The sequence below is a fragment of the Telopea speciosissima genome, chromosome 11 (assembly GCF_018873765.1).
Source record: "Telopea speciosissima isolate NSW1024214 ecotype Mountain lineage chromosome 11, Tspe_v1, whole genome shotgun sequence".
Taxonomy (NCBI): domain Eukaryota; kingdom Viridiplantae; phylum Streptophyta; class Magnoliopsida; order Proteales; family Proteaceae; genus Telopea; species Telopea speciosissima.
The window spans coordinates 48,160,676-48,174,995 of NC_057926.1; the positions used below are offsets into that span (position 1 = coordinate 48,160,676).

The following is a 14,320-nucleotide window of genomic DNA, read 5'->3' on the forward strand; positions in this document are numbered from 1 at the left end:
TTAGAATCTGAAAGACAACATCCCCTCACCATGAACATGAGCCCGGTTCTATTGCAGATATAAGAATAGATTGATTAATTGATTGAAATAATCTGATCTATTCCCCCCCTCCCCCTCCAACTTGCTACAATTCTGTACGTACCTTGTTATTATCCTGCCCAAATGAGTTTAGGTAACCCAAAGCAGGGAGACTACTTCCTTCTATGAATTTACATTGGATTGGGGAGTCATTAGCACATGTGAAAGGAACCTGGTTGCTGGTGAAGTGTCCACTGTTCTCTGGATTTTCATGACCAGCCCATATAGCTTCCGCATAGAAATCAGCATATATGTAACTGAAACTCAATTGAGAATACATGAATAACAAGGATAATTTAGTTGATAAAATATGCTGTTATGTTGTTTATTAGGTGGTGAATATCTGTTATATAGTGAATATATATACCCATATTTTTGCTTATAGAATGGCCATATTAAACACTTATCGTATTATTGCCCTATGCATTTTATTACGCCGGATTTTTGAAAAGTATTATTGCCGTCTAGTCCGTTTAATTGCCGTACGTATCCGTTCCCGTTCAATTACCATTCCCGAACTTACTAACTAAGGGTTGAAGAAGAAGGTGAAGTTTTAGTTCAACCGAGCAACCAACCCAAGACTTCTTCTTCTTCTGCGATGCATTGCTTGACTGGATTGGTGGAGATTGAGTTGCAGGTCATGTGAGGAAGAGGATCTATTTTGGGGTTTTTAGATTCAAGGGTAAAATAGTAAGTCTACACTGGTCAAGGGTAGTTTAGGGATTTAAATATATTTAACTTGGACTTATAAGTTAACCGCATCAAGGGACTAAATTGTAATATAGGCTCTAAACGGGGGACGGTTGAGTATTTTCAAAACTATAGTTGAGTATCATTCGATTTTGTGGAATTTGCCCTTTAGCATGGCCCAAACCCAATTTGCTCATATGGTGCTTTGCTTATTTGGATGCCAAATAAGCTTGATGATCCTGCATGGTTACATCATAAATCCTCTTTATGACAAAACCTTCACATTTTAAGTTAAACAAAAGCCCAATTAATGGAGTAAAGAATTGTCGCATTACTTCTTTCCACAAGAAGGCACTCTAAATGGTGGAAATATAACCCATCTTAGTCCGAAATAGAACCGGACGACCAAGGGATCCATTTCAAATGGACTTCTCTAAGGTAACGAACAAGGTTCGAGAACTGGAGATCTCGCGAGGCAGTTTCGGTTGAGAGTAGTTTTCGAAAAAATCTCGAGAGATCTCCGAGATCTCGAGATCTCGGGATCTGATATCTGAGTTGAGTATCATGGTTTTTTAGTACAAAAACCAATATCGCAGAGATCTCGCGAGATCTGCTGGGCCCAAAGATGCTAGTTAGTTGTATTTAGCCCAATTTTCACCCAAAACCATTTCCAACATCATGTAGTTCTTAGGCTCTAAACCAAGGGAAAAACCTCTCCTTCAAATTTCTTCTTCTTTCTTTCGATTGCTGGATGGAATGCACGCTTGGAGTTAGATTGAAGTGCCAAATGAAGATTCAAGTGCAATTTGGAGCATCATCACCTATTTGCAAGATTTCAAAGGTGTTTTCTATTTCTTCCCAAATCTATTTTTTCCAAAAAAAAATTTTGTAATCCTTGTAGATTCATGTGGTTTTAATATATGATGATGGTGGTGGTGATGACACCGGGTGATGCATGGTGATGGTGATGGTGATGGTGATGGTGATGGTGGTGATGATCCTTGCATGGTGCGACATCATAAATCCTCCTTATGACAAGCGCACTACCTTCACATTTTGGAAGTTAAACAAAAGCTCAATTAATGGAGTAAAAGAATTGTCGTCATTACTTCTTTCCACAAGAAGGCACTCATAAATGGTGGAAATATAACCCATCTTAGTCGGAAATAGAACCGGACCGGACCAATTGCATGCGCGATCCATTTCAAACGGACTTCTCCTTCCAAAATCCAGCCTTTCTAGGTAACGGAATTACACTCACAACCGGGTTTGTTATTCTTTTTTTTTTTTTTTGGTAAGGAGGAATTTATTGATTTAAGAGTGAAAAGCTCAAGGCGTCTGATTTACAAAGGTCAGATATTCTTTTTTTTTTGGTAAGGAGGAATTTATTGATTTAAGAGTGAAAAGCTCAAGGCGTCTGATTTACAAAGGTCGATAACTGGGAGTGGAGTTAGGCCATGTTGTTTGACACGCACTGGACAAGGCCTTCTTAGCTAGGGAGTCAGCCACGCTATTTATCTCCCTGGGAATGTAGTGAATTGAACAGGACCTCAAAGCAGTGAATAAGTATTTGATATCCTGAACAAGGTTGACCACCTCAATGGGAGGATGTTGAGAGTTCCTGTTGTTAACAATGTCAGCTAAGATCTTGCTATCTGTCTCCACCTCTATGTCATCAAAGCCATCTGCAATGCACTGAAGGAGACCAGATCGAATTGCTATGGCTTCCCCTTCGAGAATTGAGGAGAAGGATGTTGGTTCGGATACCGCACATAAAGATAGTCCCCTTGCTATCACGAATGATGAATCCAACTCCTCCTTTATCTTTTGATCCAGCTGCATCAGTGTTCAGTTTATGGAGTGGAGCTTGTGGGGGCAACCATAGAGCTTTTACAGGCAGATTCTGAATATGGTGTTCTGAAGATGGAAGGATTGTTGCTTGGCAGAAGCTTTGAAAATCCTATTCAGCTTGATGGATAACCTGCTCTGGGGTCCATTTCTTTCCACTGAATATGAGATCGTTTCGAGCTCGCCACAAATTCCAACAGATGTAGGAGCCAAGCCTGGCAACCTCTTTTCCTCTTTTTTTGTTTGTAGAAGATATCTGAACCCAGTTCTCTATCACCTTAAATAATTTAGGATCATTAAAGGGGGGAGTGAATGATAGAGAGGAGCCGAACCATACTGCTCTTGCAAAGTTACAATCCACTAGGATATGGTCTGCAGATTCTTCGACTTCTCCACATCTAGGACACATTGGTTCTATAGTGATTCGCCGGTGAGCAAGCCCCACTCCTGTGGCCAGACCATCCGCACAAGCTCGCCAAAGAAAATTATGGATATTTGGCATTGCTTGACTTGACCAAATCTGTTTCCAAACTGAATCTGGGATTTGTTGTGCACCTCTGGATGATGAAGCTGATTGGTTTGAGCGTCTTTCAGCCTGATTGCATAGCCAGTGATATGCTGATTTAACTGTATAGCTTCCATTCTTCGTTCCCCCCCATACTTGGTACTCATCCTGCGGAAACAACCCCAACTTGATTTTTAGAACAGCTTCTTTATCAATTGGGTGGAGGAATTCATTTAAGAAATCAGTCTTCCATTTTCGGTTCTCTTGATCTATGAGATCAGCTACATAGATAGGTCCATGGCCTTCGTATTGAGAATGCTGGAGTTTAAGATCGGGGATTCTGGGATCCAGCAATCATCCCAAATGTTGATCTTATTATCCATTCCAACTATCCAAAATGATCCAGCTGTAATGACCTTTCGACCTTCCAAAATCCTTCTCTAGGCCCATGATGGACTTGATCCTAATTTTGCATGTAGGAAGTCAGTATTGGGATAGTACACCTGTTTCATGAATGTTGCCTAGTGTGAAGTAGGATTCTCCCAAGGCCTCCATGCGAGGTTGCTCAGTAGAGCCTAGATACCCAACAAATCTTCTTTTTCTCTTTAGTTCCTCCCCAATAAAATTGAGTTGCTGCTTGTCGAATCTTCTTATGATTTGAAGCCGGCATTTTGAAACGAGAGCAGGCGAAGTTATTCATTGACATCACCACTGATTTCAGCATTATTTCTCTACCAGAGTGGGATAGTAAATTGCACTTCCATCCTTCCATTTTAGTTGTGGCTTTCTCATTTATCTCACGGTAGAGCTCAAGTTTAAATGTCCCAAATTCAGTTGGGAGCCCGAGGTATATTTTTGGGCACTCTCCATACTTGATTTTGAGAATCCTTGAGAACCAACATTTGAATTTGGGAGCTATGTTGGGGCTGAATATCAGGCTAGATTTGTTGAGATTAATTTGTTGTCCACTGGCTTGACAATAAAGGTCCAGGCAAGCTTTTAAGTTGTGAATCCCATCAATAGACACTTCTGAGAAGATGAGGCTGTCGTCAGCAAATAACAAGTGTGAGAGAGGGGAAGTTCTATTTCGGACCTTAATACCTTTGATGAATCCTGCTAATTCAGCCTGCTGTAGCACAGCACTCAGTGCTTGAGAGCATAAAACGAAGAGAGCTAGGGATAAAGGATCCCCCTGGCGAATCCCTCTGGTTGGAGTAATGAACCCCCTAGGGGCACCATTGATGAGAAGCTCATAAGAGACTCTGGATATGCAAGACATTACCGTGGATACCCATTTGTCACTGAAACCAAAACGAAGTGGGACACGCTCTATGAACTGCCATTCTAATCGGTCATATGCTTTCCTCATGTCCAACTTCATTGCAACAAATTTTTTCTTTCCTTTCTTCTTGTGCTTGATATAGTGAAATGTTTCATGAGCTAAGAAGATGTTAGCCTATTTGGAACAAATGCTGACTGCACGGGGGAGATTATGTTTTCCAAGCTGTCCTTAAATCTGGTAGCTATGATCTTGGTAGCTACCTTCACCGCTACATTGCATAGGCTGATTGGCCTAAACTGTTCTGCGGAATCTGGCTGATCTACTTTAGGAATTAGGCATATCATTGTATTATTGATGCTGGAAGGGAGTTTGCCTTGGTTGAAAAAATCATGCACGAATTTGCAGATGTCTGTGCCTACCAGATCCCAGTAGTTTTGAAAGAAGGCTGGTGGTAGGCCGTCAGGGCCAGGGGACTTGAGTGGCTGCATTGAAAATAGGGATAGCTTTACTTCTTCAATATCAGGAATTCTGCACAGCTGATCATTTGTGATGTTATCCACTGAAGGGGAAATTGCTTGGAGGGTATTTTCATCAAGCTTTTCAGATGAGTATAGAGATCTGTAGTACTGTAGCATTTCTTGAAAAATATCCTCCGCCGATTAAGACCGTTTCCCAGATTGCAATTTCAATTGGAGGATCTTGTTGCGGTTTCTTCTTTGGAGGGTAGTCGCATGAAAGAATTTCGTATTGCGATCTCCATTTTTTAACCACATAACCTTTGCTTTCTGTTGCCAAAACTGTCCTCTACTGAGTTCCACCTGAAGAAGCTGCTGAATTTCCTTCTCTCTGATTTGATTAGCTGTTGATGTAGAACTCTGTTGGAGATTTTCTAGTTCTTTGAGAAGAGCTGCAATTTTGCTTTGTACATGACCAAAAGTGTCTTTATTCCACTTGGAAAATACCAACTTGCAGCTGCTGGCTTTCTGAATTAAAGTGTTGCTGGAGGGACCATACGTTGGAATGTTCCAAGCTTTAAATGCTACAGCTTTGCATTCAGGATGGGAGAACCACATTGACTCGAATCTGAATGGATGAACTCCCGATGATCTGCCACCTTCTGTATCAAAGACTAGAGGCAAATGATCAGATCCAACTGTAGATCGAATTGTAACAATGGCATCAGCATATGTTCTCTGCCATTCTAGGTTTGATAAGACTCTGTCCAATTTTATCTTGATATTGGCTGCTCCCATTCTTTTATTCGACCACGTGAAGGAGGGGCCGTGAGTGCCCAGATCCATTAGATGACATTTGTTCATCATTTCTGTATATTGTTCTGTCTCTGCTCCCTTTTTGATTTCCACCCCTTTTTTCATGCCAAGCTAAGTGTGAGTTGAAGTCCCCCAAACAGACCCAACTTTCATGGCGATTTTCTCCTATAAGAGAGATATTATCCCATACCTGTTTTCTGCAACATTTAACAGGGTCGCCATATACAAAGGTAATAAAATAAGATGAGAAGAGTTTTGAAGAGACCTTTGTATCAATTATGTGATTGTCTGCATAAAGAACTTCCACTGGAATGTGTTGGCCCCAAAAGATAGTCCTCCTGCTGTACCAATAGGATCAACCGAGAAGGAAGAGTGCAGTTTCAACTTACGTCCCACTTGACTAATTTTTCTGGATTTAGGAACACCATATCTGGTTGGACAGATTTGGAGAGATGAATGAGTGATTGAATTGTCAGGGGTCTCCCCAATCCCTGACAATTCCAACTGATGATTTTCATTGGCTCCTTTGGGGCTGATTTCCCCCAGCCGCCAAGGGAGCATCTGATAAAAAATGCACTGATACTGTGGATGAAGCAGAGAATTCAGTGCTTGGGTCTTCTTGTTCTACACGCCATATATGCTTCCCTCGAGGTTTCCCCGCTTTGGTGTCAACCAATCCTTGATCAGAATGAGCTGTGAATTGTGCCTCTGTGACCTCCATTGCAGTTGATAATGGTTCCTGGTTTCCTGGGACATGGAGAACAGGCGAGGAAGGGGGAGGGTGTTGGGTAGTGAGATACAGGGTTGGGGTGGTTAAGTTGGTTGAGGTATTGGGAGTGGAGTGGGGTGATAGTTGTTGGTTTCGTGGGCTTTGTGGTTCAGTAAAGGTTTGGTTAAAGTTATGGGCCGGTTCATATTGGAGTAGGTTTGGAGGAAGGTGTGCGTTTAGCGTGTTCTGGTTTAGGACTTGGTTTGGGTTTGGGTTAGAGATGGAGCAGCCTGAGAAATAGGGTAGAAGAGATAACAGAGGGTTGGGTTCGTTAGGGAATTGGAGGATGCGAGATCGGATGGATGACAGGAGTTGCAGGGTTGCATCGTTTTGTGAAGGTGAGGTGAGAGGATTGGATAATGGGCATTGTCCTGTGATGGAATGGATATTAGACATTTGATCCGTTGGAATTGCTCCAAAAGCTGATGTGTAACAGTAAGTGTCAGGTTGCCAGGAATGATGGGTAGTGGTTTCAGTCTAATGGTACAGAAAGCTGGCAGGGGGTGTCGTATGGACATGGTGAGGATTGTACAGAGTGCGCGTGGTATTCCTACCCACGTGATTTGGGAGATTTCTGTCATCTTCTCCAAATCCGGTGTGAACTTGTTGGCGGGGGCCAGTTGGGGGAGGGATGGTGGCTGAAGAATTATTGCCAAGATTTTGAGTATTACGAGCAGAAAGGTTTGGGGTCCTTACCTCATGCTGGGTGGAATCGCTTGCTAGAACAGATGAAGCTGATTCCAATGATCTTTGGCCAGTGCTTGTGCTCTGAGGGAGCGTCCGGGGTTTGTTATTCCACAGAAGAGAAAAAGGAAAACTGAACGTGATTTGATCTCCTTAGAAACAGTCTTGCTCCAACCTATCTCAAACCCACAGGCAGTGAAGAAATGTTTGTGACTTGCAGGAGATCCGTAGGTGGATTCCGAGTCTCACTGAGCACATTTGAATCTGCCATTACTGATTTACAAGGAGAGATAGGGAAGGTATCGGGGATGCTTCTGAATGGGCTTTCCTGCATTTCATTATCCAAAATTAGCTCCAACAATCTGGACACCTCAACCAATTTCATCTCTTAATGTAATCTCTTTCTCTATTTCTCTCTCTTCTTTTATGTGGCTTTATTTCTCTGTTTCCTCATTGATACTGTATTTCATGGCTTCTGAATTAGAATTTTTATTGGTTTTGCCAAGGTCTGGATCTAAGAATTCAAACAACAAGATTAAAGATAAGGGAATGCTGCACAATCACTCCCACCATCTTGCTCCACAGAAGTTCTTCACGAGCTTCATCTTTATCAATCTGTCCTAATCGGCAACTTTTGCTTTAAAACCCTAACGGTCGAGATCATCTTGTACACTCGTTCCTCATCCAGATCATCAAACCCATACTGTTGTGTAGTCTCTGCAATTCGATCTGGAGAAGTAGTTGATTCTACTTTTAAAATTGGTTTCTTTGTTCACAATTCTCTTCATCTGGACAATCACCTTAAATCTTCAAAGATGGGTTTCAGTCATAGAGGAATCATATGTTTCGTAGAAATATAGAAGTGTTACAGTGTATTTGCAAATCCATTTCACGGGATTCAAATCGGCTTGGATCAGGATTGCGACTGGGGATTCCAATTTCGATTGAATCAATTGTTTCCACATATTCGATCTTGATTCCTTTAACCATGGGAAGGCTACAACCAAAGTGATATCTCCGAATTCATAGGAGATTACATGTTTGATTTTTTTCCTGTAAGGGTTATACTTTGTGATTTATGGAAGGACATTGATTTCTCTCATTACATGTTTGATGTTTTTCCTCTAAGGCATTATACTTGATCAGTTAAGCACTGAATATTATTGGTCTTGTTCTGGCCTTTTCTCACAATTCCTTAGTCGGATGTCAAATTAGTACATGAAAAATTTTCTGTGATGCTTTACTCCTCATTTTACTTCTTGAAACATTGTAAAAATTTTCCAAGTAAATATTGAAACAAACGTAGCCTTAATGGACTTGTTTTTACTAGTTAGGCAGTCATTCATGACAAGATTAACTAATGATTTATGTATGCCGATTATTGTGGATCTTTAAACCCAGAAAGAATTTGTCAGCTTCTTTATTATTATTATTATTATTTTGCTTCACTTCATATCTCATCTCAAGTTGGAAGGCTCGCTGAGCAATTTCTTGTTTTACTTTGAATCAGTGATCGAAGGCATTTCTCCTTGCTCTCTCACATGGACCGACGCATACAATCTCTGTTGAACCGGCTTTCCTGTGCAGCTGTCACCGTCGCCACTGTCACTCTCATTCTCCTCTTTGTTGAAACTCCACAGACATGCATCACAGACGAACCAAGTGCCCCACAGGTCAGGTTCCCGAAGTCCTCTTGCGAAGCTACCCACCGTGAGATTGTCTCCATTGAGAAGAAAAACAAACGCCTCTGGTCCACTAGGGACTGGCAAAAGAAAGTCAATTCCTTCACTGAACTCTTCCACGGAATTCGCCAACTAGGTTTGCTCGCCAACCACTCACGGGTCCTCTGCGTTTCAGCTGGGGCTGGCTATGAAGTCATGGCATTATCAGAGATGGGTGTGACTGATATCACTGGGGTTGAACTTATTGATTCTCCTCCACTGGTGAGTAGAGCTGATCCCCATAATCTCCCCTTTTTTGATGGGGTTTTTGACGTAGCCTTCAGCGCACACCTTGCCGAGGCATTGTTTCCTTCTCGTTTTGTTACCGAGATGGAAAGGACAGTTCGACGTGGTGGTGTTTGTGTTCTTGTTGTCGAGCAATGCTCGGAAGAGGATCTACAGGAAATTAAAGGCATGTTTCAGAGTTCCAATTTTCTTGGTGCTCGGAATGTCACATTATTTGGATTGAAAATGATTCAGATTATAATGAGAAATAGAATACCTCCTTGAATTCATGACTTTTTTTTTCACCCTACAGAATTTTTCTGCATTCTTCGTGGATGCATATAATTATAGGGACTTTTTTGCCCTTTTGGTTTAACATGCAATTTTTTCCTAATGAGGGTAATAATAACATTTCACATGCATACTTGAAAATGTGCATGGCAACATCTTTTGATATTGACATCATGATATGTCACTTCAATTCTTTTGAAAACCCTTTTATACCCCTATCTTAAAAACCTTTTGAGAATAAGACAAGGGGCAGTTAAAAGAAGGTGTCAAGTTCTAAATACACCTATAGAGGTGTCATTCAGACGCTCCTATAATTATATATATGATTGAAAATTTTCATGAATCTGATGCATTTGAAGCTAAGCAAATCATTCGAGACTTTGCTCATAAACCATTTGAATGTTTTAAGAAGGAAAAGGAAAAGATAGATATGTGTGTATGATATAAACTGTGGAAACAATTGAGTGAGTAGACACTTTAAAGGTTTAAACCTGTGGAAGTCTAAATAAAATCAAATGGCATTACTGGCCTAAAAATGGGTTCACAATCTAGGAGATGTCTTGACTTTTGAGTCTGGAGTGGGGGGGGGGGGGGTGTCTTGCTTTCAGCAGCAAATTATACTCATGAGAGCCTCAGAGATCCCAGTTGTCTAGTGCACAGTTGTACGAAACTTCCTTGCACAGGATTTTTGGTTTTATCTTCTTTTTTTATTTTTTATGGTAAGAGCCGTCACTGCTTCTAAGTACCTTTAGGCTCTGCACTGCTTGGTGCCCTGGTTGTGTTGACCCCTTGGGCACTGAGAGTGGTGCTACTGCTATCCTCCTCTCAGCATCCCGTGCCCTTTTTAGTTCCTCCTGGTTAACCCCCACTAGTCACAAGCTTAGCCTTGTGTTTTTGAAGTTCATACTTCAGATAGGGGCTTTTAATGCAAGACATGGTTTTTTTTTTATTAGGGCTTGTGAATTAATGTAAGTCCTTGTAGATGCACTTGTTCTCTAATTGTAGAGAACTCATTATCTATGTAGTTTTTTTTTTTTTTTTTTGGGTGAATCATTATCTATGTAGTTGAGTTCAATAAATGTTGGATCTTTACTTGGGGTGTCTGTTATTGTCTCATAATGTGACCAGTTCTGTCTCATAATGTGATCAGTTCTTTGTCTCAGTATTGGCAAGCTCTGTACACGAAATGAAAGTTGTATTTCTCATCTGATAATTTATTGCTAGTGCAATTGTTTCTAATATTCTGTTGTTCATTGTTGCTATCCATATCAATCTTCAGTGTTGGAATTGCTCTTTGACAATTTCAATTTATTTCATTCAGAAAAATATGTTCTAAACGGTCTCTTGAACCATCCATGTTCTCGTAATGTTGATGGTTGATTTATTCTTAAAAATCTAGATTAGAGTTGTGCTTGTATATTTTTAGGAGATAAATGCTTATATTATCAGTGAATTGTAGGTTTTGAAGAGTTTGGGCTAATCGACGTACAACAAGATGTACCTTAGGGTGACATTACTTTTAGTTGACTGAAACTTTCAAAAGCTCAACTTTGAGGTCCTAGCCCTTTGACATGATTGCAGACCATTATCGCATACCTTATTTTTTGGGATATATACTTATATCAACTCAGGGAATTGTAGGGTTTGAAGAGTTTTGGGCTAATCAACATATCCCTTTGACATGATTGCTTGAAGTTGACTCTGAAACTTTCAAAAGCTCAACTTAATTTGAGATCATAATTTCATATCCCTTTGACATGATTGCTTGCCTTGATGTACATAGGTAAGTAGCCAAGCCCTCATTAGGACTGAGGAGGGATATATTATCTTTCTTCAATCTTCTGCTGAAATCAGATCAGATAACAGTCTGAACCATGACATAATGAAAATGATTCTATAATTCAGCTGTGTTCATCCCTGCTAATAGAGCTACATATCATCATCTGGTATTTCTGGTTGCGTGCAATTCTCTTATTTCCAGGTTCATGTCAGAGCTGTACAAGAGTCGGGCAGTTGCGCCGGCCTTCAAAGTGAATCTGAAACAAACTGGTTGTATTCTCAGACTGCTTACAGGTAGCGAACGATTGAAATTGGGATGTGTTTGATGGCTGGGATTGAATAACTGGTTGTTTTGTTATTTGACATGTACTGTTCTTTTGAGAGCTTAGACAATTGTAAGTTGTTTAATTATCTCATGTAAGTATGCACTCGGGTGGGTCTCATTGGAACTGTGGATGGGGCTCGGTTCCTCTCCAGTGAGACAAAAAAGAGAGGAGGAGGAGTCCTCCAGCAGGCCCCACAATGTCACACCTCCTTCCTCTCCCCTCCTTCCTCTCCTTTCAATTCTCACCAGTAAGGATTCTAATTGCATGTGTTGCAAGTTTCAGAGTTCTTCCAGAACTCAATATGGTTTGAACTACACTTTCAAACACAGTTGCCATTGTCTAATGCGTGGGAGCTATATTCCAATTTGGGTTCTTCCCAAGATGTTCCCATTGATGAATGAAAGAGTTCTCTTATTTCATTCTGCGTCTCTTTCTTCTGTTATTTACCATCCTGCATTGTTTTTGTTGGTCATATGCTGCTACTTATTGTTGAAGTTGTAAATTTGTCTTAATTTGTGTTGAAACAGGGAATTCAAAAGCCCTTGATGAATGAATGAAAGAGTTACTCTTTTTTCTTTCTTCGTCTCTTTCTTCCGTTATTTACAATCCTGCATTGTTTTTGCAACACAGATGTTCTACGGCGCGCTGCCTTGTCCTGCCTGTGCTGCGCAGACACAGGGCCGCACACAATGACTGTCTTATCCCTGCTCAGGCAGGGGTAAGGCAGTCAATGCGCGCCACTTTGTGTCTGCGCAACACGGCAGGACGGGCAGCCCACACCGTAGAGGATCTGGATCCTTGTTTTTGTTGGTTCTATGCTACTACTTGTGTAAGTTGTAAATTGTCTTCATTTGTGTTGAAGCAGAGAGTTCAAAAGACACCATTGAAGTTAAGCGTTTGTATGACCCTTTTTAGTATGGACTATCAGTCAAAAATAATTCTGTCGTTAATATAATTTTTAACGAGCGAAAAATGACATTTCTTGTAGTGAATCTAATTTTATTGAACTTGTTTTATTATAAGAGGACGCCACACTAATCTTGTATTCTTCATATCTGACCTTGCTTCTGCATCTCAATGGTCTTCTTCCATGCTGGCCGAGCCATGATATCTTTGATCCAAACACTCACAAGTGGGCGAGCCTCAAACAACACCTTCGACGATGTTTCCATCAAGAAATGTATTGCTGGCATATGGGGAAGATCGGCTAAGGTGAAGGCATCTCCACCTAAGTATTTGGACTTGGAAAGCCTCTCCTCGTACACATCAAGAATCTGACCCAGCTTCGCCTGGTTCTCTTCTACAACGGATGCGTCTGTTTCCATACCGAAAATGATTGGCTTCGCCATCTGCTCAGAAATTAGCTTGTAAGCAACCAGGTTGAATTGATGCGCTTCCACCTCCATCCACACCGAAACGGTTGCCATCTTCTTTCCGTCGTGGTAGACCAACTCGGTGCCCTTCCCATGGTACTCAAAGGAAATATATTTGGTTATCGCTCTTGATTCTGTAGAAGCAAATAAGAACCTACATCAAAATCAAACTGAATAGTTCTATTGTCTAATCTTGGTAATGGGTCATGTTTTGTTGTGATTCTAAATCAACCACGGCATGATTAGGCTACTTTTGGTTGCACTCTGCTAGAATGATTCTATTTATTAGGGAATATTTTGATTCCCTAATCTTGGTAATGGATCATGTTATGTTGTGAACTTGTGATCCATTACCAAACATGGCATAAGGAAGTGCTCTGCTAGAATGATTCTGCTGATTTTTACTCTCCAGGATTAGTTTGGGAGTTCAATATCATGTTCCAGCAGATCAAACTGGTCCAAATATTGATCTTAGAGCAAGAAATGCAGATTAAAAAAAAAAAAAAAATAGAAGGCAGAAATTTTTACACATGCTTACCAAATAGCTTCGAATCTCCATCTTCAAAAGGCTGCAATGAAACAAATGCTTTTAGATTTAGATGTTTTGTCTAAAATTACAAAGAAGGGTAAATCTGAATGAGAGATGGATTTTAAGACTACATTGAGAGAGATGAAGGGTTCCTTCTTGTGTGCACCAGCTTTTCTGTCTATGTGGACGAACTCGAATTCAACTTCTTTCTCATGGAGGCAAACAAAGACTCATAGTACTCGGTAGGAGAATATGTATCCGTGGACCTTAGGAGCCATGGCAGCCGATAGAAAAGTTTTAGATTTAGATGTTGCAGAGAGTAAAATGGAACTATATATGGAAGGTAGTAATGACTGAAACACAATTGCTTCTTGGGTTTTTATAAGAGCTGGAAAGAGCTTGCCTTGTTCTTCAAGCCAAGGTTTCTCCCTTTAATTTTTTGGTTTCTCTACCATGACTTGTTCTTAAACATTTAAAAAACGAAAGAAAGGTAGAAAGGAACTTAACAATTAAGGTCAATCCTTAGATATATATAATGGTAAGAATGCAGCTGATTGGATTGGATAATGAAATCTATCTCTTCCATTTTTCAATTATTATTATTATGAAGGGACATAGCTTGCTGAGAAGGAGCAACGAAATGATAGAAAACAGAGACCTATTTGAATAAGAAGTGGAGTCTCTTAGCTACACTCATAGTGTAGAACTCAACCATATCAATCAAGGGTTAGATGATTTATGATTATTTATTAGACCAAGTTTTCCTTTAGTCACACTCAAGGGAGAATTCTTTGACCAAGAGAGTTGGACAAGAGAGCAAGGGTACCTTAGCGGTAAGCTTTTTTTGTCAACTTTCGGTAAGTTAGCGACATGCACCAATCATAGGGTTTGACACAAAAGAGCATGGGGTCTTTTTCAAAGGGGAGGAAAGAGGTTGACACATGCTGGA

General features: G+C 40.5%; 4 protein-coding genes across 6 annotated transcripts in view; 1 reads left to right on the forward strand and 3 right to left on the reverse strand.

The window, feature by feature from the left end:
- LOC122645253 lies at positions 1–5,038 on the reverse strand. Its single transcript, XM_043838579.1, has 6 exons — positions 4,664–5,038; positions 3,705–4,577; positions 2,750–3,439; positions 2,318–2,604; positions 143–335; positions 1–48 (listed from the first exon to the last, which is right to left on the reverse strand). The coding sequence occupies exons 1-6, from the start codon at positions 5,036–5,038 to the stop codon at positions 1–3; spliced, it is 2,466 nt and encodes an 821-aa protein (XP_043694514.1).
- The window catches only part of LOC122646490 (glutathione S-transferase-like), a 16,769-nt gene continuing 6,602 nt past the window's right edge, over positions 4,154–14,320 (reverse strand). The window contains exon 4 of the mRNA XM_043840058.1: positions 4,154–4,164. The gene's annotated coding sequence lies outside the window, so the exon portion shown is untranslated. The remainder of the gene's footprint in view (positions 4,165–14,320) is intronic.
- LOC122646489 lies at positions 8,569–9,363 on the forward strand. Of its 3 annotated transcripts, none has more exons than XM_043840055.1 (2): positions 8,569–8,615; positions 8,651–9,363. In XM_043840055.1, exon 2 carries the CDS (start codon positions 8,669–8,671, stop codon positions 9,356–9,358), a length of 690 nt encoding a protein of 229 aa, XP_043695990.1. In that variant the 5' UTR covers positions 8,569–8,615; positions 8,651–8,668; the 3' UTR covers positions 9,359–9,363. The 3 variants fall into 3 exon arrangements, with proteins under 3 accessions (XP_043695990.1, XP_043695991.1, XP_043695992.1); XM_043840056.1 differs by lacking the exon at positions 8,569–8,615 and having other exon boundaries at positions 8,616–9,070; positions 9,179–9,363; XM_043840057.1 differs by lacking the exon at positions 8,569–8,615 and having other exon boundaries at positions 8,616–9,070; positions 9,192–9,363.
- The window catches only part of LOC122645254 (glutathione S-transferase-like), a 1,878-nt gene continuing 32 nt past the window's right edge, over positions 12,475–14,320 (reverse strand). Inside the window, exons 2-4 of the mRNA XM_043838580.1 lie at positions 13,503–13,549; positions 13,381–13,428; positions 12,475–12,976 (exon numbers count right to left, since the gene is read on the reverse strand). Of these exons, the coding sequence (XP_043694515.1) occupies positions 12,519–12,976; positions 13,381–13,428; positions 13,503–13,549 (553 nt within the window). The 3' untranslated portion in view covers positions 12,475–12,518. The remainder of the gene's footprint in view (positions 12,977–13,380; positions 13,429–13,502; positions 13,550–14,320) is intronic.

Excerpts from the sequence above, each read along its gene's own strand:
- LOC122645253 (XM_043838579.1), bottom strand. The coding sequence starts at position 5,038 with ATGCTACAGTACTACAGATCTCTATACTCATCTGAAAAGCTTGATGAA. Across the intron at positions 3,440-3,704 it reads AGAAAAAGAAGATTTGTTGG|CATTCTCAATACGAAGGCCA; the intron begins GTATCTAGGCTC and ends CTTAAACTCCAG. Across the intron at positions 49-142 it reads TTGGGCAGGATAATAACAAG|AACCGGGCTCATGTTCATGG; the intron begins GTACGTACAGAA and ends TATCTGCAATAG.
- LOC122646489 (XM_043840055.1), top strand. The coding sequence starts at position 8,669 with ATGGACCGACGCATACAATCTCTGTTGAACCGGCTTTCCTGTGCAGCT.